At 35.3% G+C, this 23,213-nt stretch overlaps 2 protein-coding genes across 2 annotated transcripts in view; one reads left to right on the top strand and one right to left on the bottom strand.

Annotated features, from left to right (window-relative positions):
* Positions 1-23,213, top strand: part of LOC147838394 (uncharacterized) — a 900,722-nt gene that overhangs the window by 623,357 nt on the left and 254,152 nt on the right. The window lies entirely within an intron of this gene.
* rnh1 (ribonuclease/angiogenin inhibitor 1) overlaps positions 1-23,213 on the bottom strand; it is a 71,526-nt gene that overhangs the window by 18,146 nt on the left and 30,167 nt on the right. The window contains exons 15-31 of the mRNA XM_087303307.1: positions 21,025-21,220; positions 19,101-20,928; positions 17,723-17,893; positions 17,364-17,534; positions 17,042-17,212; positions 14,955-15,122; positions 14,429-14,602; positions 14,175-14,348; positions 13,922-14,092; positions 12,768-12,938; positions 12,422-12,595; positions 10,337-10,507; positions 9,195-9,368; positions 1,182-1,352; positions 865-1,032; positions 606-767; positions 306-476 (exon numbers count right to left, since the gene is read on the bottom strand). Of these exons, the coding sequence (XP_087159433.1) occupies positions 306-476; positions 606-767; positions 865-1,032; positions 1,182-1,352; positions 9,195-9,368; positions 10,337-10,507; positions 12,422-12,595; positions 12,768-12,938; positions 13,922-14,092; positions 14,175-14,348; positions 14,429-14,602; positions 14,955-15,122; positions 17,042-17,212; positions 17,364-17,534; positions 17,723-17,893; positions 19,101-20,928; positions 21,025-21,220 (4,586 nt within the window). The remainder of the gene's footprint in view (positions 1-305; positions 477-605; positions 768-864; positions 1,033-1,181; positions 1,353-9,194; positions 9,369-10,336; positions 10,508-12,421; positions 12,596-12,767; positions 12,939-13,921; positions 14,093-14,174; positions 14,349-14,428; positions 14,603-14,954; positions 15,123-17,041; positions 17,213-17,363; positions 17,535-17,722; positions 17,894-19,100; positions 20,929-21,024; positions 21,221-23,213) is intronic.

Here is a 23,213-nt window from a genome sequence, read left to right as displayed (position 1 = left end):
CAGAAAGATGTGTGTATGTGACAAATATAGGCTTTTCATTATCATCATCATCATGATTGTGTTTGTTCAAAATTTGATGTGAATTTCTTTATCTTTCACCATGAAACACTGTAGATCTTATCTCCATCTTTAGCTTCTGTATTCCTGTACACACCCGTGAAACTACTAAATAACTGCATGTAGAAGAACACATAGCACAAGTGTTAAACTTACCTACTTACCCAGCTAGTGAAGAGTAAAGACATTTTTTATGAAAAAAAACATATTAGCGTTTTCTAGATATTAAAACCATTTGAAATACTCACTGAATTGAGCTCAGTTTACAGTGTTTATCAAGCACTAGAGCAGCAAGCTGATTGACTTTATTAAAGTCTAGTGTAAGTTCGCTCAGCTTCAGTTCTTTTTGGAGTAATGGGTTTTTACCCACAATTCTAGTCACAAACTGACAGACTGCATCAGCATCAGGACTCAAAAACCTGTAGACAGAGAAGATCAAGCAGTTCAGGAGTCTTGCTAAATATATTGTGAAATAACAACTCTTGTTAAAAGCTCTATCTTTTATTATTTGTTTAATATATATTTAGAATTATTTCCTCTTGTCTCACTTTATTGTTAGTTTATCCTGCTGAACATCAAGAAGCTCCTTCACTCCTGATTGTCCAGGATCATTTCCTCTGAGATCCAGCTCTATCAGGTGTGAAGGGTTTGATCTCAGAGCTGAAGCCAGAGCTTTATAACCTTCTTCACTGATACTGCAGTCTGAAAGACTAGAACCAGAACTTTATTCAAAAATGTATAAAATTTTCATACAAAACTTTAAGACAAACTCACTTGAGTTATATAGCACTTTAAACATTCCCAAACCTGAGTTTCTCCAATTTACTGTCCTTCAGTCCATCAGAGAGCAGTTTTACTCCAGAATCCTGCAGATTATTATTGCTCAGGTCAAGAGCTTTCAGACTGCAAAAGTCTGAACTGAGAACTGAAGCAAGAGCTGAACAGCTTTCCTCTGTTAGATTACACTTATTCAGCCTGGGGGTAATATAAAAAACAATGATAGTACAAAACTTTTAATCATGTCCACATTTAAAAACAATGCAGAATTTTGGACCTCATATGTACTGTACAACGGTATTGTGAAAGTGTGGACTTGAATGTTCCTGGTGGTAAAATGTACTCACTTAAGTATCTTCAGCTGACACACAGGATTCTTCAGTCGCTCACAGATCTTTCTGACTCCTGAGTCCAGCAGACGACTGTTGTTCAGGTTCAGCTCTTTCAGGATGGTTTTAGAGGAGAGAACAGTAGCTAGAACTGACAAGCTTTTCTCTGTCAGCTCACAATTATTCAGCCTAAACACAAAAATGGCATTATTTATTATTTAGCACAAATATTAAGTCAGCAGACTTTCAATACATGAGAACAGGAGCACATATAAATATAAATATTTAAAAACTATTTATATTAATAAATATAGTTCATCATATCCACAATTTGGTTTCTGTGTCTATAGTCTTTCCGCTGCAGTAATTCTTTGACAATAAACCAGCCGCACTGTAAACTTTTTTTTTTTGAAACTTTTTATTTAAGATTTTTTATATATTTATTTTACAGAACAACCCCTTCCCCAAAAATTTTTTACCCCTTACACACGAGGGGGTACCTAAAAAAATAAATAAATAAAAATAAATAATGAAATTATAATAATAATAAAAAACAAAGAAGAAAATAAAAAAAAAAAAATTAAAATAAAAGGTGTTGCCATCATAATTACTTTCCAGGGGATACATCTGTACATCAAGTTACATTGTATTGCATAGTTACATCAAATAACCGTCATGTTAAGGTGAGGTTAAGCAATCTCTAAATATTCATATCAAAATATGTCGTAATACTTTTCCACCTCCTTAGAAAAATATCAGTTTTCATCTGTAGACATGCAGTCATTTTTTCCATTATATAGACCTGTTTAAGTCTCTGAATCCACTGAGACACTTTTGGAGAACTTTCTTCCATCCAATGTACTGTTATCATTTTTTTTGCAACCAGTAATAATATCCTTAGGACAAATCTTGCTTCCTTATCAAACATCCCTTTGGGCAGTGCTCCCAGTAAACACACAACTGGATCGAGGGGTATCTCCCTATCTAATATATTATCTATTTCTTTTTTAACATTTTTCCAAAACTCTTGAATCGTAGGACAGTCCCAAAAAATGTGGGTATGGTCTCCAATTTTACCACATTTTCTCCAACACAAAGCTACCGATGGTCCTTTTACGTATGTAGAAATTACAAAAGGAGTATTAAAGTACCTCATTTTTACTTTCCAATCAAATTCTTTCCACAATTGACTATTAATTCCTTTATGACATCCTTCACATAACTCAGTCCAGACCTCATCCTCGATTATGGTATTTAGTTCTAGTTCCCATTTTCCTTTAACGTGATCGGTATTTTGTACAGTATTATTTAGTAATCTTTTGTATAAATGGGAGACGTGATTTTTAGCTGGAGTGTTTTTTTCTGTAATATTTATGAAGTATTCCTCTATTTTGTTTGGTTCTTGCATGATTAGAGCTTTTTCTTTATGGTTTGTAATGTAATGTCTTATTTGGAAGAACCTATACATATCTTTTGGTGAAATATTAAATTGTTCTTGGAGTTGTGAGAATGATTTAATTTCTTTTCCAACGAATAACTGATTTATTGTTATAAGACCTTTATCTGCCCATATTCGAAATCCACCATCCCACACAGATGGGAGAAACTCAATGTTTCCTACTATAGGCATGGCCCTGGATATAGATTCTGGACCCCCAAACATTTTTTTTATTTTATTCCAAATTTTTAGAGTATGTTTTATCCATTGGTTATCTATTTTAATTTTTGGAGCCTGTTTTACATTTATAAAAGGTAGAACGGACAGTGATGTCTCTTTTATTGTGCTTTGTTCAATTTCGACCCATCTTGATTCTTTATTATTTTTAATCCAAGCTACTATTGCGGTTAATTGAGCTGCCCAGTAGTAATATTTTAGATTTGGTAAGCCTAAACCTCCTTTATCTTTTGATAAAAGCAATGTTTTATATTTTATCCTAGCTTTCTTTTTCTGCCATATGAATTTTCCAAATATTTTATCTAACGAATTAAATTCTGAGACAGGCACATTTACTGGGAGAGACTGGAACAAAAAAAGAAATCTGGGTAGTATGTTCATTCTTATTACCTCAATTCTACCCAGTAATGAGAGAGGGAGAAGCTCCCATCTTTTTAAATCATTTTTAACTTGTTTTATTAGATTTGAATAATTTGCTTCGAAAAGCTGGCTAGGTTTGGGGGTAAGAATGATACCCAGGTACCTAAATCCTTTCTTTGACCAATGAAACGAAACCTGCTCATTAAGCTAAGGAGGCCAAACCCCAGAAACCATCATGGCTTCGGATTTATTTTCATTGATTTTATACCCTGAGACTAGTCCATATTCATGCAAACACTGCATAAGTGGGGGAATGGAGTGGGATGGGTTTTCTATGTAGAACAATACATCGTCTGCAAACAATGCTATTTTATGAACCGATCTCCCTTCATCTTCTATTCCTAGAATGGCTGTATTCTGACGTATGGCTTCTGCTAATGGTTCGATACTTAAAGCAAATAAAGCAGGAGACAAAGAGTCCCCTTGTCTAACTCCTCTTTCTACCCCAAAGAATTTGGAACACTGACCGTTCACCCTTATTCTTGATTTTGATTCTTTATATAATATGTTGAACCATTCCACAAATTTTTCTCCAAAACCCATTTCTATCAGTGTTTGCTCTAAAAATAGCCAATCAACTCTATCGAAAGCTTTCTCAGCATCAAGACTGAGAAGCATTGCATTCTTTTTACTTTTTACCGCTATGGATTGTAAATTTAATGTCTTTCTTACATTATTGGTTCCATGTCGGTTTTGAATAAATCCAGTTTGATCTGGTTTTATTACATTTTTTATACAATTTTGAATTCGTTTCGCCAATATAGATGTTAATATTTTGTAATCTACACACAAAAGACTGATAGGACGATAACTATTGCATTGCGTAGGATCTTTACCTTCCTTATACAATACTGAAATTATAGCATCTGACCATGATTTTGGTGGATCGTGTGATTTTAGCGCGTAGTTGTATACTTTGCATAATATTGGGGTAAGATCATTCACAAAAACCTTATAATACTCTGCAGAAAACCCATCCACTCCTGGGGATTTATTGTTTTTTAATTTAATGATTGTTTCTTTAATTTCATCTTCTGTTATGGGGTCTGTTAATCTATTTGCTTTTTCACTTGATAATTTTGTCAGATTAAGTGGTTTCAAAAATGTCAAAATTTTTTCTTTTTTTAATTCTTGGTCTTGGCATTTATATAACTGTTGATAATATTCTGCAAAAATGTCAGCTATTGCTTTAGGTTGTGTCTCAATTTGTTTTGTCACCGGGTGTCTAATCTTTGGGACAATACGGCTAGCTTGGTCCTTCCTGAGTTGAAAAGCCAATAATCTACTAGCTTTATTTCCCATTTCATAGTAATTTCTTTTTATGTATCTAAGAGCTCCTTCTGCTTTGTGCGTTAGTATTTCATCTAATTTTTGCTTAACTTCTTTTAACTCTTTAAGTGTTTCTTCTTTTTTATTTATTTTGTGTTCTCTCTCTAACCTTTTTACTTCGTTTTCATATTCTTGTTGTTTTAAGTTTCTTTGTTTTTTTAATTGAGACCCTATAGATATAATCCTACCCCTTATTGTGGCTTTTCCTGCATCCCATAATATTGAAGGGGAGACATTACCATCATCATTAATTAAAAAGTATTCTTTTAATGCTTCTTGTATTTCTTTTTTTGTTTGAGTGTTTGTTAACAATGAGACATTCAATCTCCAATATCTAAACTGCGTGTCTAGTCCCAGGTTAATTTTCATAATAACTGGATTGTGATCTGAAATGGTGGCTGGTTCAATTCTACACTCTTTTACTTTATATATATCTGCTTTTGGTATACAAAAATAGTCTATTCTTGAGTAGCTTCCGTGCACATGTGAAAAGAATGTAAAGTCTCTTTCCTTAGGGTGCAAAAATCGCCAAACATCCACTAATCCCATTTCATTCATCAAGTTTGTAATTTCTTTGGAAGTTTTAGAGAGAGGTTTTATTAATATTGGTGATCTGTCCAGTTTAGAATTCAATATAGAATTAAAATCCCCTCCCATAATCAAAATCCCTTCACTTTTATCTGTTACAAGTGCTGCTATTTCTCTAAAGAAAAGCGGACAATCTTCATTTGGGGCATAAATGTTTATAATTGTTATCTTTACACCTCCAATTGATCCAATCACCATAACATAACGCCCATCCTTATCTTTAAATATTTGTTCACTATTATAGCACACCGCTTTACTAAATAGGATCGCTACTCCTCTTTTTTTGTTATTTTCAAATGATGAACTAAACACTTGATCTACCCATTCTCTTTTTAATTTGGAATGTTCTATCTCTGATAAATGTGTTTCCTGCAATAATATTATTGAACACTGCCATTTTTTTAACTGATTAAAGATTTTCTTCCTTTTTATAGGATTATTAATTCCGTTTATATTGTAACTAACCACATTCAATAGTTCCATGTTCATTAATTACTTTAAGATGTGCATTCCTCCTTATGTTTGTATGTCTACACTTGAAATGACAGCAAAGAGCAAAAAAAAGAAAATGAAAAACAATTCCCTCAATAACCATAAACTGAACAGAACTGAACTGAACTTCCATTTGTCCCATTAGACGCAGTTTTCGAACGTGTTCTGCATCTAATCCAGGTTTGTATGGCAGAGAGGCGTGGTCCATCCTCTCCGGGGAAGATATAGCACTCAGTGCTATTGAAACCCCTATTACACTAAAGTACGTGTAAAAGATAAGAGGTCTGATTGAGTGCATTTCACTCATTTCCTATTTAAAATTTAGCGTCCGTCAAAACTTTAACATAACACTTGTATACGTATGGCAACAGAACTTGTAAAGTTATAAAATTTATAGTCATATTTTAAACTCCTAACACAAGCGGGAACGCACCTTCCTGAGTTACTTAGAAAGCAAGAAAACTATTGTCCCGTTTTGAAGTACCGAATCTACCCTTCTTGAATCAAAGCCTTTATGTCGCTTGTCGACAATACTGTGTCTCGTTCTCTCCTTTTATTTCCCGGCTTTTCTTTCAACTCCTCTTCCATTCTTTCTCTCTCTCCACAGCGTATTTCAATGTCGAGTTCTTTCAGTTGTGTAGTCGCATCCTTCAGCGTTGAAAATGTTTTCTCGCCGCTGCTAAGTTTCAGTCTTAGTTGTGCCGGGTAAACACATTTTGCCTGTATTCCTTTCTTCTTTAGTTGTTTGACGGCTTCGTAGACTTTCGCTCTTCTCCTTTGAAGGTCAGGGGAGTAATCTTGATCAAAGAAGATTCGCTTTTCCCGAAAATGAATCTGACCTTGGCTCCACGCTTGTCTGATGATCGCGTCTTTCACCGCTGCATCCAGAAATCTGACAATTATAGATCTCGGGGGGGCTGTCGTGTCCGTTGGTTTCTGCATTAGTGAACGATGCGCCCTCTCAATCTTAATGTCAATTTCTGACGGTAAATTAAGTACTTCATCTAGCAACTTCTTCACGAATCCCGCCGTATCTTTTCCTTCACTTCCTTCTGGCACTTGATAAATTCGGATATTGTTGCGCCTCATTCTATTTTCAAGTTCGTCACACTTTGCAGTTAGATCCCATTCGCGGTGAAGCAGGTATTTTATCGCCCTTTGGTGTCGCCGTGATGTATCTTCCACCATGCTTATTCTTTCTTCTGCCCGTTCAATTCTTTCTTCGTGTTCAATAAGTTGGTCCTTTATATCTTTGACTGTTTGTTCCACTCTTTCGAGGCACATCTTTGTCTGACTGTGTCCTTCTTGATTTTCCTTGCGGAGTTTCTTTAATTCTTCAAGCACGTCTGGATCTAGCTTCATTTCGTTGCTAGCGTTAGCCTTTTCGATGCTAACTGGGCTCGGCGTTCTCCGTTTTTCCTCCCTTTCCTTCTTATTGTCGAGTTTATTACTCGTCTTATGTCTTGAAGTCGAGCTCATTTTGTTGATGGTCTTGATTTTACTTCAACCAAAGTGTTAGGAATTAAAGTTACCACTTGACTTTTTTAATTTTGACGGAGCTCAATTTTATGCTGCTTACTTGGTCATAGCGCCACCGGAAGTCCTCCGCACTGTAAACTTAAAACTATATTTAAAGGGTTTAAATGTTTATTTAATAAGGTTATTTGTTTTGAAACGTGTTATGTATTTTTTTAGTGCTGTCAAAATAAGTGCGTTAACGCATGCGATTAATTTGAAATATTTAACGCGTTTAAAAAAAATGAACGCAGTTGCAGGTTTTTTTTTACTTCCTGTTGTGGACGACGTGTGGTAAACATGCAAAGAAAATATGGATAAGACCAAGGAAGCATTTTCTGAAGGCAAGTTTCAGTCTAAAACAATAAATGTCGCATCACCAGGCTCTCCAGAGTTTCATGCAATTTCGGGTGTTTCATTTTTAGCTTTCAATTTCTGTTTTAATGCAATTTAATACCGCATGGTGAACGGAAAGAAAAACCTCCGCATTTCGTGACTTGGTGGTTCTTTAAGGTAATCAAATCGCTGCTTACATGGTAAACTTTTAATAAGAGTATTATCTTAATCGTATTAAAATCAGAGAATTTGTGTCTTATGTAAATGTACTTAGTAAGTGTCAGGTGAAGTCATGAGCTGTCAAAGACATTAAAAATGCCTTTCTGCACGAGCCCTCCAATGTTTCAGTAAGTTTGACGTGTTTCCTCCCTAAACGTATCGAAAGTGTGTGCTTCGTCGTTGTGTCAGAATCCTTGTGAAATACAGCCATACTTTAGAACACTTTATTTAAGCAAATTTGATGAACTCGATCATGCATGTTGAATCTGAAGGAAGTCGCTCCCCTGCGCAGTCCTGCAGGCGTTATGTGTGTGTCTGTATGTGTATGTGTCAGGCCCGTGCACAGACCCTTACAGGGGCAGGTGCTGCAAAGTGATCGCAAAAGGAAGAGCAAGTGCCTGCTGAGAGGGGCACCTCAGCCAAAGAGGGCAGTGGGGCAGTGGCTCTAGCCATCAGGCCACCCCCCTGTGCAGTGCCCTGGTCTGTGTGTGCACAAAATTATTTCTACTTTATAATTAATGTTCTCAACTCACAGCAATTACAATGAGTGCAATTGTTTGTATTCAATACTTTTTTATTGTTATTATAATTTTCCATTTTCCATATCTGCAATTCCTGTATTTTGGTATTTTTTTGCAGTCTATTTAGAATCCAACATGGAAATCAATGTTTTCTTTATTGGCATTGATTGTTTTAAAATTCAAATGGCATTAGCATGTCTGCGTTATAATTTCTTTAATAAATATGGCTGTCAAGCCAGGATCTTGATGGTTTATTGTGGGTATGTTGTTTACATGAAGAAATCTTTACAAGTGTTACAAGTTAAACAAAAACTCTAATAAACAATTATATTTTGAATTTAAATAGTTTTGTCTTGCGTTTACATTCATTTTACATTTTAATAGCCAAAATTACAAGCTTCAGTCTTTTAAATGTGATTAATCGCGATTAATTTTCAAAAAAAGTTTGATTAATTAGTTCTTTTTTTATTGATTGACAGCACTAATATATATATTTTTTCTTTTAGTAAATGTGGATTTTCTTTAGTGTACACAAAGGAATGACAAATAACTGTGAGCGAGAGTTTATTTTCTATGATTAATGTACGTGAACATTTATTTTATTTCTTTGTTTTGAATGATTTTTTGAATTTATGTATTTGTTTTTATTTGTGTGTGAATGACCTCTTTCACAAATGGTGCAGTCCTGTTCATTTAAAGGGTTTTGGTTTGTGGTTTTTAATTGGGGACCAAATCAAATATATAACATCTGCAACCCTTTACTTTTGTTTAATTATTGTTTTATCGAATTTTTGTGTGGCAACATCTTTATTTTGGTTTGCATTGTTTAAAAAGTAAAAAAAAAAACGTTTATTTGTGAGTCTGCTTCATTGGAAGAACCCCTAACGCAATAACTAACCCTAACACGTTATTATTGATATAATCATGTTCACTTACTTGATTTTCTCCACTTTGCTATGAGAGTCCATCAGAAGAGCAGAGAGTTTCCCTCCATCCAGATCTTTTAACTTATCTTCATTCAGATCCAGTTCTGTCAGTAATAATGGACTTATGCCCAGAACTTTAGTGAGATGATCACATGCTTCTTCTGCACCAGAACTGCTCAAAAACCTAAAGAAAAAAAATTATAACTGTAAATTAAAAGTGCTCTCCTTTAGAGACTTGCAGCAAGTAGGGGTTGCTAGTCGATTTTAATGCTCTGCCATAACCTTTTTTGACTGATGTCAGCTGGTTGCACTACACATACCACAAGGCTTTTTGACTTGGCGTACATGGCAGCCTCACACACAAAAATAGGTTCACCAAATGGGTAAAAGGGGGCATCCCAGAAATAACATTGTCCTTAAAAAATGAAAATTCTGAATTAAGTCTGAATTAATTACTCCAATAATTCAGTAATTTCAATCTTCAGAAAACAAATTAAGATATTTTATTCAAACAAAAGCAATAGCATTTTAAAAATTGTGAAATTATGAAAACAATAGTCTACAGATATGGTACCCACATCAGATTAAGGTGTGCTCATAAACGCATACAACACACTCTCAACTGACATAGAAGAGAAGCTAGGAGAACAAAGTTTACTGTTAGTTTTTGGTAAACTAATTATTTTAAATTCAACTCTCTTAAGCTGTAAAATATACATTTGAGCAGGACTCTGACGTGATAAGCCTTTGTCTTTCATGCGTTATTCTGTTTTGAAATAACTTGCCATGAATCAGTGTTTTATGTGCAGACAATGTAAATATTATTTTGCACAAAAAAATATTTGTTATTGTTGAATTCTTAGTATAATGTTCCGTAATCAATGTGTTGACTGCATTTCATTTGCACTAAAATTAACCCGTGCTAATGTGTGCTAGTGTTGGCATGCACTTGTTTTTCACACTAAAATTAATCTTAGACACTGCCAAACAGCATGTGCAGATACGTTTTCTGCAAATCACCAGCAACTAGATGACATTGACTCGACTTGAGATTTTTTGATGTTAACTTTTATGTTCGTTTAACCCCTAGCAGCAAGACAGACATTTGTTCTGTTGAATGTAGAATCCTAATCAATATTTATTTTTACTTACCTGATGGTTAATGTTTTACATATGTACTGTGATAAATCAGTGAGCTCCTTCACTCCTGATTGTCCAGGATCATTTCCTCTGAGATCCAGCTCTATCAGGTGTGAAGGGTTTGATCTCAGAGCTGAAGCCAGAGCTTTATAACCTTCTTCACTGATACTGCTGTGTGACAATCTGTAAAACAAAAGCATTGATTATTCTTTGTTGGGTCACATATGGTCACTGACTAAAACTACAAACTAAAACACACTTACATATTTTGCAGTCAGCTACAGTGTTTAATGTTATATTTAAAAAATAATTGATGATGGGCCATTGAAGTATTTGAAAATATGGGGCTCTATTTTAACAATCTTAGAGCAATGTCCAAAGCGCAGAGCACAAAAGCAATAAGGTTATGTCTGAATCCATTTTTACTATATTAAGGATGAAAAAATCCATTTTGCGCCACAGCACATGGTTTAACAGGGTTGAGCTTATTCTCTTAATGAGTTATAGGTGTGTTTTGATAATAAACCAATCAGAGTCTCATCTCCCATTCCCTTTAAGAGTCAGTTGTGTCGCACCATAGCACATTTGCTATTCACATGACGGAATTGGTAAGTGGAAAAACTGAACACTTTACTAGCAAGAAAACAGTTAAACAGAGCATCTCAAGCATGAGAACAAGAGACAAGCATCCTCATTATTTTCTTTCACTTTCACTCAGGTGTTGTACGCACAGACATCAATTAGCCTTTAAATAATTAATTTTGTTTATTAAGAACAAAGATTTGTTTCAAAACTATTTCTAAATTCAGTTCCAATTTCCAGCAAACGAATGAACAATAATAACAAAGTGTGGTCTAAAAACAGAGTTATATCCTAATACTCATGCTGTGCCCTATATGGTCTAAAACCTGCAGGTGGGCAAATCTAAGCTTTTTTTTAATAAAACAAATATAAATATGGATATAATAAATAATACTGCTAATAATAATAATAACACTATACAAAAGCAAATTGTCATGAATAAACCGAAAAAGCTCCCTGAGATGAAGAAGGCATGAAGGCGGTGGTTTTCAAATCACTTTTAATGTCAAATCAAAATCAAATCTCTTTTATTGTCATATCATCAGCAGCACGTGTGCTATGATGAGTGAAAAGCTTATGTTTTTTATGCATGTAGAAAATAATATTTTTTGTAATATTTTAATTCTTTAATTATTTTTCATTTGTAAAGATATTTGTGTATTGCTGTACATCCTGTGTGTATTAAGCAATGTTTAAGTGAGACGCACAACTGACGCTCTCTGCCCTGGACCGTAGACTTCCTCTTAGCTGGTCTATCGAGCGGTCTATTTTAGATCCTCAATATAGCAATATGCCAACAATGCGCCTTAACATGCCTCCTTTTTTAGACCAGAATGCCTATAGGCACATATACGAGCGCAAATGCATTTGCTATTTAAACAGTGTGGTGCAAAACGTCAAAACGACATTTGAGTCAAGCTGATACTAGCAAACAACAATTGCTTCACGCCTTGCGCCACATTGCGCCGGGTGTATGATAGGGCCCATAGCAACCATTGTGCGAAGCAGATGGCCATAACACCTTGTGTTTGATTAATTTTCTAATAATTTCACAGACTGTAGTAATTTATTCTGCTTATACAAGTTACACAACTTTCACCCTTGGTTTAGATCAACAGATTTGTATTACTGATTTGAAACTGTGAATGTGAATACAGAATAGTTCTGTGTACAACACTGCTCAGTAAATTAAACTGTTACTTATTACAGGGCCTAATGCCCACCCAGCAACATGACTGATATAGACTGCTGTATTTAAAGATGCTTCTCATGTTATTGTACTCAAACTGCTTCTTTGTGTATGACAAGTTATGTACACATCCAAAGCCTTCTATTTAGTTTTAATATAACTGAAATAAATTAATGTAGTAATAAGGAAATCTATTGCTTTGAAAACCTGTCTAGTTTATCTGAAAATAGCTGCACTCCTCAAAATGTATATCAGCAAATCAGAATCAAAGCTACAACCGCTCCACAATATTAACAGATATAAGTGAAACTGGTGAAAATACAAACCTCAGTATCTCCAATCCACATTGTTTATTTTTCAACAGCAGGCAGATCTTAGATATTCCTGAGTTTCCCAGTTTATTTTGACTGAGATTCAGCTCTTTTAGGTTTGAAGGGTTTAAATTAAATGCTGAACTCAAAGCAGCACAATCTTCTTCTGTAATATTGGAAATATTCAGACTGCAGAGAAAAAAGCAGACATAAAATGTTACAATACTAGAAGGACAAATTTACATGATTCAATGAATATTAAGCCCCTTAAATTCTTCAAAGAGCAGCAATAACATTGTTTGATTAGACTTTAAGCATTTATATTTAACTTGCAAAATGCACAACAATGTATAATACTCACGTCAGTGCACTGATTTTACAGTGTTTGTCCTGCAGCAGGACAGAAAGCTCCTTCACAGTTGTGTCTCGTAGTTGACGATCACTTAGATTCAGTTCTTTCAGGAGTAACGGGTTTTTACCCACAATTCCTTTCACAAACTGACAGACTTTATTTGCATCACGACTCAAAAATCTGAAGAACAGAAGATCACGTTAAATTCAGTGCACTACTAAATCTGGTATAACGTAAAATAGCATCTAACTCTACAGTGGAGACCAAAATTAGAGAACAGCCTATTATCAAATCTGCTAAATTATCCTAAAGTCATGAATTAGTTTTACTTGACGGTATTCTAATAGAAGTAAAGCTCACTGAACATGGAGTCTGATTCACACGTTAAAAATAAATACAACCTTATATTTCCACACTTTTGTTTTTTATTCATTTATTTCTTTTCGACTTAGTCCCTTTATTAATCAGGAGTCGCCACAGCAGAATGAACCACCATCTTATGCAGCTAATATTTTACGCAGTGGATGCCCTTCCAGCTGCAATCACTGAGAAAAATCCATATACACTTATTTACACACACAATCTCACACTATGGTCAATTTTAGCACACCCAATTCACATATACCACGTCTTTGGACTTGTGAAGGAAACCACAGCCCCTGGAGAAAACCCTTGCGAACAAGAGAACATGCAAGCTCCACGCAGAAATGCCAACTGACCCAGCCGAGGCTCGAACAAGTGACCTTGCTGTGAGGAGAGCGTTCTACCCACTGCGCCACTGCGTTGTCCTGTCTTTCATTCAGCAAAAAACATCTTTTTTTTTCAGGCCTTTGCATCTGTTGTAAGCATTTTGAGGGGTGTTTGACAATTAAGACGATCTTACAAATACAAACTGTGAAATCCAAAATCTAAAAAGCATCTGAGAAATTATTCCACTTCTTCTAGCAGCATAGAGCACTTTACTGTATGACAAAGTGCAAAATTTAAAAACTGTTGTGGATTTTTACTGGTGAATGCCTGGTGTACAACGTTTCCTTGAAAACTCAGTTGTTTATCTTTTTGTATCGATCTGTTCTCTAATATTGATCCACTGTATCTAAAAAAAACACTTCCTAGATACATAAATGAAATAAAATGCATTTATTTTTTAAATCACAACTGACCTCAGGTTTGCTTTACACAGAGGATCCTGTAGAACATCAGTGAGCTCCTTCACTCCTGATTGTCCAGGATCATTTCCTCTGAGATCCAGCTCCTTCAGGTGTGAAGGGTTTGATCTTAGAGCTGAAGCCAGAGCTTTATAACCTTCTTCACCAATACTGCAGTCTGACATTCTAGAGTAAGATAAACATTTTTGACATATTAAATGTTTATAAACTTTACTTTGAATCATGCTTATTTTAACCAAATTTAAACCTGAGTATCTGCAGTGAGCATTGTGAATTTTTCAACAGAGCAGAGATTTGTGTCACTCCAGAGTCTCTTAGTTGGTTCCTACTCAGATCCAGCTCTTTCAGCTTTGTGGGGTTTGAATTAAACGCTGAAGCCAGAGTAGCACAACCTGCTTCTCCAATACTGACACCATTCAAACTGTAGAAGAAGAAAAATCAAATCAAGGAATGCAGTTGCTTGCAATGATATATTTGTATTGTTTATTAAAATTAGCTTACTTCAGTTTTTCCAGTCTACACTGTTTATTCTTAAACAAACTTGAAAATATGTTCATTCCAGAGTCTCCGAGGTGAGTTTCACTCAAATCCAGGTCTTTCAGATTTGAAGGGTTTGAATTCAAGTCTTTTATCAGAACACGACACTCTTCTTCTGTTATTCTACTGCTATTCAGACTGCATAAACAGAAAACTACTTTTTATTTTTTTTGAACAAAAGTATATTAGATACTACTTTCACTATTATGTGTACTTCACATATACATTTAAAAATAAATAGTGAACACAGATCAATTCAACATTATATTTCACAAAAAGTTCCTTATATTAGAAAAAGTTTATAGATAAAAATATTATTTTAGGAATGATAACCAAAATGTTTTTTTTTCATCTGTGGCATCACACCAAAAGCCCTATTTTGTAACCTTTATTTTTAGGCTGCTTTTGTATGTGTCAACTGATGACAACATAATAAATGCACAATACAGTAATTCAGTCATCGAAATTGTAATCAAATTATCAGACTTACATCAGTGTGTTTATTTTACAGTGTTTATCTGCCAGTAGAGGAGCAAGCTCTTTCAGTTTTCTGTCTATTTTATGCTCACTCAGATTCAGCTTTCTCAGAAGTAAAGGGTTTTTGTTGAGAACATCAGTCAAAAAATTGAAAGCTTTCTCTGCATCAGGACCCAAAAATCTGCAGGAGAGAAGTTATAGGAAATTTAAATCAATTGACAAAACCAGGTTGTAATGGTGGCAGTGGCTGAAATGAATTTTATTAATTTAAATATTAGAACTTTGGGAGCCTGGTAGCTCTTAATCTACCAACTACAATAATAAAAATTATTATGCAAATCCAGGAATAACTCAAACCATCAATTGCACACAAAAAATAACCACAAAAAATAATTGAAAAAAAAATAAATAAAATACACAAACATAAGTATAGCAAATTGTATTGTGGATTTTCAACCAAGAGAAGAAGAAAAAAATACTAACTAATTGCACTTTAAATAGTTTGTTATTCAATCATTAATTTTAGAAACAATAAAGTCCACCCATTTACAAACAATCAACAAAAACAAACTGGTAATTTTGTTAATCTTGTGTGGTAGGTGACCATGTGTTTGTGTGTTTACTGGTGTATGAAACAGTCTATCAGCGGCGGAAGGGAGTTATGTGTATGTTGGAAGTAAAGGAGCAACTTCAGAGAACTTTTTTTTTAAAGTACCTGTGGTTGCTTTGTAGCATGAACCAACATGAACTAGCCCAAATGGACCAGAGTCCAAATGATAAGCGAGGATTCACCAACGAAAAACAGCCGGCAATGCACAGCAGGTGGCGTAGCGTCGAAGAACCAAGTCACTCCAAACTTGGAAAAAATTCTCACATCTCTCACACCTCTCTTCTTGCACTTCTTATGTCTACTTCCATTTCCATTATTTATAGACAAAGTACCACTCTCTTCGCACGTGACTTGATGCCTTAATTTGTGTTAAAAGTTTATTTTTGTGCTGTTTGCTATATAACAAACTTGTCACAAGATGTATGATATATCTTATTTTAATTGGAACAGTGTGGATTAGTTTGTCCTGAATTAAATCTAATGGAAGCATAACCTTAAATAAAATAAGATATAAAGATAAGGGGGTGTGGCTCATTTAGGTGCTTATATGGTGCTAATAAGATAAATTCTCAGCCTCGAACATCATACTAAGCACCGCCCACAGACCTGTGGCTAAATGGCTGATGCATATAGTACAGTTTTCTGGAAACCCTTTTGCAGATCTTAAGTCATCTTCTGATTGGCTTATACAGAATATACAGGATTTCCAGGATTTGAGTGTGCAGAAATCTTAACTAGTCAGCCTGGAAACAAGTTTAATTGGAAACCATCATTTAAATTTATGAAAATTCTTAATAATAACAAATTATGAATGATGTATGATTGCATGCTGGCCAGGCTGTTATTTTGTGAACGTTTCCACACTTTTTTTTTTTTTTGATTTATTGATTGGTTAATCTGTGAATCATATAACACAGTGGGCGGTCATCAGGCGCCAGTCTGAAGTCTACTTACTAACATGTTCTTTTAAGGCACCACTCATTCATTCATTGATTTTCTTTATGGCTTAGTCCTTTTATTAATCTGGGGTCGCCACAGCGGAATGAACCGCCAATTTATCCAGCATATGTTTTACGCAGCGGATCCCCTTTCAGCTGCAACCCATCTCTGGGAATCATCCATACACACTCATTCACAGACATACACTACGGACAATTTAGCTTACCAAATTCACCTGTACCGCATGTCTTTGGACTGTGGGGGAAACCAGAGCACCAGGAGCAAACCCACATAAACGAAGGGAGAACATGCAAACTCTATACAGAAACACCAACTAACCCAGCTGAGGCTCGAACCAGCAACCTTCTTGCTGTGAGGCGACAGCACTAGCTACTGCGCCACTGAGTCGCCTTTTAAGGTACCAACATAGATTAATTGATTATAAACATAAAAACAAACCACCTGATGACAGTTTTCATACCTTTTTTTCAAAGAGTGTATAAAAAAATAATAAACTACATGGCATTATGAATTATTACACCACATCCCACCTCAATTGTAGATTAGGGTTTAGATCCTGTCGGACATCAAGGAGCTCCTTCACTCCTGATTCACCAGGATCATTTCCTCTGAGATCCAGCTCTGTAATGTGTGAAAGCTTTGACTTCAGGGCTGAAGCCAGAGCTTTATAACCTTCCTCTGTAATATGGCAGTCTGAAAGTCTATAATAAGAAATCAATATTAAATATAATAGATATTTTATATTATTTGAGATATTTATCAGAAAAAAAGATTGTAAATTTTGTTCCTTTGTTCAAACATTCAGATTTCTTTCTTAGGCATATAACCCATAGACGTTAAACATTTTTTTACCTGAGTTTCTCCAGTTTGCAGTTGTCCTTCAGTTTATCAGAGAGCAGCTTCAATCCTGAACCCTTCAGATTATTATTGCTCAGATCGAGATCCTTTAGACTGCTGGAGTCTGAACTAAGAGCTGAAGCAAGAGCTGAACAGCTTTCCTCTGTTATACTACACTTACTGAGCCTGAAAAAAACATACTTTTATTGTATGTATGTATGTATGTATGTATGTATGTATGTATGTATGTATGTATGTATGTATGTATGTATGTATGTATATGTATGATAAAATATATCATAAAAATATGCATTGTCTTTATTTAAAAAAATATCTAAAACATTCACAGGATTTTTCATTGTCACACAACTTACCCCAATATCTCCAATTTACACATTGTACTCTCCAGTCCAGAGCAGAGCTGCTGCACTCCTGAATCCTGCAGATCGTTGTTGCTCATGTTCAGCTCTATCAGATTGTTTTCTGATGAGAAGGCATTAGACATACTACCACAGCTTTCTTTTGTTAACTCGCATTCATTTAACCTAGAAAAGTTACCAGAATACAAACACTCAGTAGAAATAATACATTTTGCATTGTTTTAAAAACAAAAAGTGAATATATACTAGAAGTTACCCTGACACATTTTCACTTTATGTATGCAACCCAATTGCTTTATGAGATCTCTGCTCAAATGAAGTGCATCTCAGTTGAACATCTAACTGTCAGCATTTGTCACTTTAACTTTAACCAATCAAGATGATCAGATACAAAAATAGAGGTACATGCAACAACTTTCATGGAGTCAGGATTTGCTCTGTTGTATTAGTTTTCTACATGTAACTTTTAGACAATTGACCACCACTTCTGGGACAGCATGCTACATTTTGGTTGAAGAGAGATGTCACTTCCCTCACTGCTCAGAGGCAAGAGATGTGACGTAATCAAATTAATACCCCATTACAATGCATCTGGCTACTACAAAATAAAGGCTGGCATTTCATCTCATTTCAAGTTTTACTTATTAGGATACCCAACAACATGTAAGCAAACAAAATAAAGCTAGTTCTAACTTTTGTCTCATGGATTGATTTATCCCAGTTTTGCCTACCTTCATCAAGAAGGTGGAAAGTCTGCATTTCCTACTGTAGTAAAGAGATGCGTTGTCACAATGTGTATTATGTGACAATAATGTGTGTTTCTTCTAATGCCTCAGCAAAGAGATAAAATCTACATCTCTCTTCAAACTGGTACATCACTTTTGTTTCTCAACGATAGATAATACATTTTCACAATACAGGGCTAAAGTAACTTTTTTTCTCTATGGCAATCACTGAACATATTTGAATATTTACTATACAATCAAGGTTATGTAGATTGCAAACATAGTCAAATGTTTGCTTTCACACGCAAAAGTTGCAGAGCCATTAATTTATAAAGACTTTGTATTTTCTCATGCTAAATAATTTGATCATTACATGGGAAAGAAAGATCTGATGATACAGTTGGAAACTGTCTGAAACAACCTTATGTTATAATTTAAATGCACCATGTCCAGATTGGTAAATTAGCACCTTGTTTACAGCAGCCTTGAGCAAATCAATCAAGACTTAATTTTATTTTATTTTTTACAGTTTTGTAGGCTTATGATTTTAGGCTATTGTATGCTAACCTTAATCAAATCCTGTCAAATTGCCAATCCCCAGGTAAAACACAATACAGAAAAAATGTTGCTAGTTACTTAGAACTTACAGAGCTCTTTTGGAGTTTTTGACCACTTCCATCAGTCTAAAGAGACACTCGTCTGATTTCTTGAATTTCTGAAGCTCAAACTCCTCCATCTCCTCATCTGATGTCAACAACACAAAAGCTACAGCAGACCACTGGGCAGGTGAAAGATCAGCAGATGAGAGACTTCCAGAGCTGAGTTGATTCTGAATCTCTTTCACCAGAGTTTGGTCGTTCAGTTCATTCAGACAGTAGAACAGATTGATGGATCTCTCTGGAGAAAGATGATCCTCTAGTTTTTGCTTAATGTACTGAACTATTTCCTTGCTCTGGTCAGTGTTTTTTTGTGTCAACAGACCTTGAAAGAGTGGTCGATTGTAATTGAGTGACAGACCAAGAAGGAAGCGAAGGAAAAGGTCCAGATGTCCATTGTCACTCTCAAGTGCCTTGTCCACTGCAGTCTTCAGCAAATCAATCATGGCTCTGTTTTCCAGCTCTGTAGACTCAATCCTAAACACATTTTTCTTGTCCTTGTCTAAAAAAAGATGCGCATAAAGGGCTGCAATAAACTCCTGAATGCTCAAGTGAACGAAGCAAAATGTGGTACCAAGTATGATCCCTGTTTTTTCCTTAAAAATCTGGGTACACATGCCAGAGAACACTGACGCTTCAGAGACATCTATACCACTTTTTTCCAAGTCTGTGTCATAGAAGATCAGGTTGTTTTTTGCCAGATTATCAAACGCCAGTTTCCCTAGTGAAAACATGGCATCTTTATCCCAGGACACATCTGGTGTATATTTTCCTTCATACTTTCGTCTGCTCTGCAGAATCTGAAAGCGCAGAAAGTGTGTGTACATCTGTGTCAGAGTCTTGGGAGTGTCTTCAGTGTTTGATTCCTGCAGTGTTTTGGAGGCGTCATCAGCCTGATTGTTTTTCATGTCATTATTTCTTTGGTCTTGTAAAATGTTCTCGAGGACAGTGGCTGAAATCCAGCAGAAGACTGGGATGTAGCACATGATGAAGAGACTCTTTGATTGTTTAACATGAGCAATGATTTCTTTGGCCAAACCCTCATCTCTGAATCGTTTTCTAAAGTAATTCTCCTTCTTATGTCCATCATTAAATCCTTGTATCTCTGTCACACGATCAACAAATTCAGGGGGGATCCTAATAGCAGCTGCTGGTCTAGTGGTGATCCAGACGAGAGCAGAAGGAAGCAGATTTCCCTTGATGAGGTTTGTCAGGAGAACATCCAGAGAGGCTGGTGATGATACATCACACCATGTCTCATTACTATCAAAGTTCAGAGGAAGACGACATTCATCCAATCCATCAAGAATGAACAAAATTTTATATTTGTCACTTCTTGTGAGATTCAGTCCTTTTATCTCTGGGAAAAACTGACATATAAGACTCATTAAGTTTTGTTTATCTTTCTCCTTCATGTTCATTTCACGAAATGCAAGAAGAAATATGAAGGTGATATCTTGATTTTCTTTTCCTTCAGCCCAGTCAATAATGAACTTTTGCACAGAGACTGATTTCCCGATGCCAGCAACTCCTTTTGTCAGTACAGTTCTGATTTGCTTGTCTTGATCAGGAGCGTCAAACAAATCTTTGCACTCAATCTGTATCTCTTGTGCTTCCTGGCGCCGAGCAGCAGCCTGAATCTGTCTGACCTCATGTTCAATATTGACTTGTTTATTAGCACACTGAGTCATGTAGAGATCTGTGTAGATGTTATTCAAAAGCTTGGAGTCACCTTGCTTTGCAATTCCTTCAGATACTGATTGATGCTTCTTTTTCAGGTTAGATTTGAGCTTTCTCTGAAAAATGAGGACCAGTTCATCTAACACACAAACGGGAACAAAAACAAAAAGGTTGGCACCTCTTTCTCTCTAAAATATGTGACAATGGTAGCTTTTTATACCTATGAACCTCTCACCTTGCAGAGTATCAGCAGCATTATTTTCCTTCATATCTCTCAGGAAGTAGAGCGTGATATCAAGAATGGCTTCTTTGATTTTGACCATGTCTTCTGTAAATTCCTGCACAAAGTATTGTGTGTTCGATTTTTGTATTATTTTCTTAAACTTTTCCAGCTCATTCCTCAGGAATGCAATTATTTTGTTCTCAACATTCTGAAAACAAATAGAAAAAAGAAAAGAAAACACAAACACAAGAAAAACTTGAAACACTAAATAAATTGAGTCAGTAATGAACATAACATTTTTTGCTCAGATTAATTTAGTTTACATCCCTTTCAATTGTCATACTAATCATTGCTCCAAAATGCTAAACTATTTCTCACTAATTGTTAGTGTTCAGTGAATTGGAAACAATACAAACACCAAATACCTGAAAAGAGCATGATGTTCGCAAACATCTATACTCACCAGCAGAAAAAACTTGGGTTAGCCATGACACTAGCAAGTGCACTATGCTGTTCTCTTTATTTCCCGTTTAGAAACCACATACTGATGGAGATCAGCACTCCACCCTAACACACGCCCGGGAGCCCTGCTCACCATCAACTCTTAAAGCTGCACAGCACGTTATCCTATCCTATTCTTTTTATTGTCAAAAAATACCCTCTGGTGTTCAGGTCCTCTGTAAGAAGTAATATAAAACACAATGGAGAAAACGTGCAAGTGAAAGCAACTGTTATTAATATTGGATTCCAACGTTGCCATTACTGGATAAATTATCTGACACAGCTGCAAAGACGTTTATTATTGTAAATATCAACACTGATAAAACTCGCTCGGTAAACTACAATAATCAACCAATTGCAGAAACCCCACACAAATAAAAGCAATAAAATGCAGCCCACAAGCCTAATGTGAGTAATTTATATAAATTGATATAACATAAAATAAAAATGAACAAACCTCTGAATGGATGTTCATTTAAAAATAAACAAATCGTCTTGAAATAGGTTAACAATCAATATGAGTTTAATTTCACGGTAGCTCATTTTCACTGTAATTTTAAAAAATGGTTTCATTTATATTATTGTTATAAAAGTTTTGTATGCAATTTTAAATAGAGCTTGTAAGTTTGATCTTTAGATTGCAGCTTTTTTTCTTTAGCTTTTTTTATGGGGTGGGGGGGAGAAAAACTATTTGAAATCGTAAATTGTTTTTGTTGTTAAACAAAAAAAAAACAAACAAACAAAAAAAAAAAACGTCATAACACCCAGCCCTACTTGTGGCTACAAAAATTGTGGCTTTTGGAGACCAGCTGATTACCAATTTTAAAAAGGTGCAAGAAGCCCTGGTCAGTCAGTTCACTAATCTCATTGACCTCCCTGGATGGATCCAGTTTAGTCATTTTAGAATCAAAGCAGGACGGCACTTTCCATATTCGCAATGATTTCTGTAAGCTAAATAAGATCCTTAACTTTAATGGATACACCATACTCAGAATGGATGACCTTATGGATCAACTGGGCAGAGAATGATTCATTTCCAACTCACCAAAAGATACTGGCAGGTACCTCTATCACCTCACTCCAAGAACAAAAAAGTGTGCAGTGGCCCTCTGATAATGGGGGGAAACATCTAACCTGTATGTGGAAGGTTATGATGGATCCACAGTGCGCTGGGCTCACAGCCACCTCAAAGAGTGTTATCTTGGTCTCTCACTAAGGCATGTTACCTGGGATACTAGGGTCTCCTAAAGCCACAGCTGAACAAAATGCAAGAAACCCAGATTGAATGGCCAAATGGCCTATTAACAAATCCAGATACCTGGGGTTGGATGGCTACTAGCCTACTACAGATGCTTCATACCTAACTTTTTCTCCATAGCCATCAAAAATTATTATATATATATATATATATATATATATATATATATATATATATATATATATATATATATATATATATATATATATATATATCTCAAATCTGATTGGCTGATAGCTGTGCGATATTCTGCAATATCAGAATATCTAAAGCTTAAAAGATGCACGCTCAACTGTTTAACTGTCAGCTTATGATTTGAATCCAGAAGAAAGTAGTTCCTCATACAAAAGGGTTTTTGAGACTCTCCATGTTTGATTTTATTTTTATATACACAATTATGCCGTCAAACTGTTGTATAAATGCATTATCACACTCGTAGCAG

Source organism: Danio rerio, chromosome 22, assembly GCF_052040795.2.
Source record: "Danio rerio strain M-AB ecotype USA chromosome 22, GRCz13ab, whole genome shotgun sequence".
NCBI lineage: Eukaryota > Metazoa > Chordata > Actinopteri > Cypriniformes > Danionidae > Danio > Danio rerio.
The sequence above is the reverse complement of the archived record's forward strand: the minus strand, read 5'-3'. Positions and strand labels throughout refer to the sequence as shown.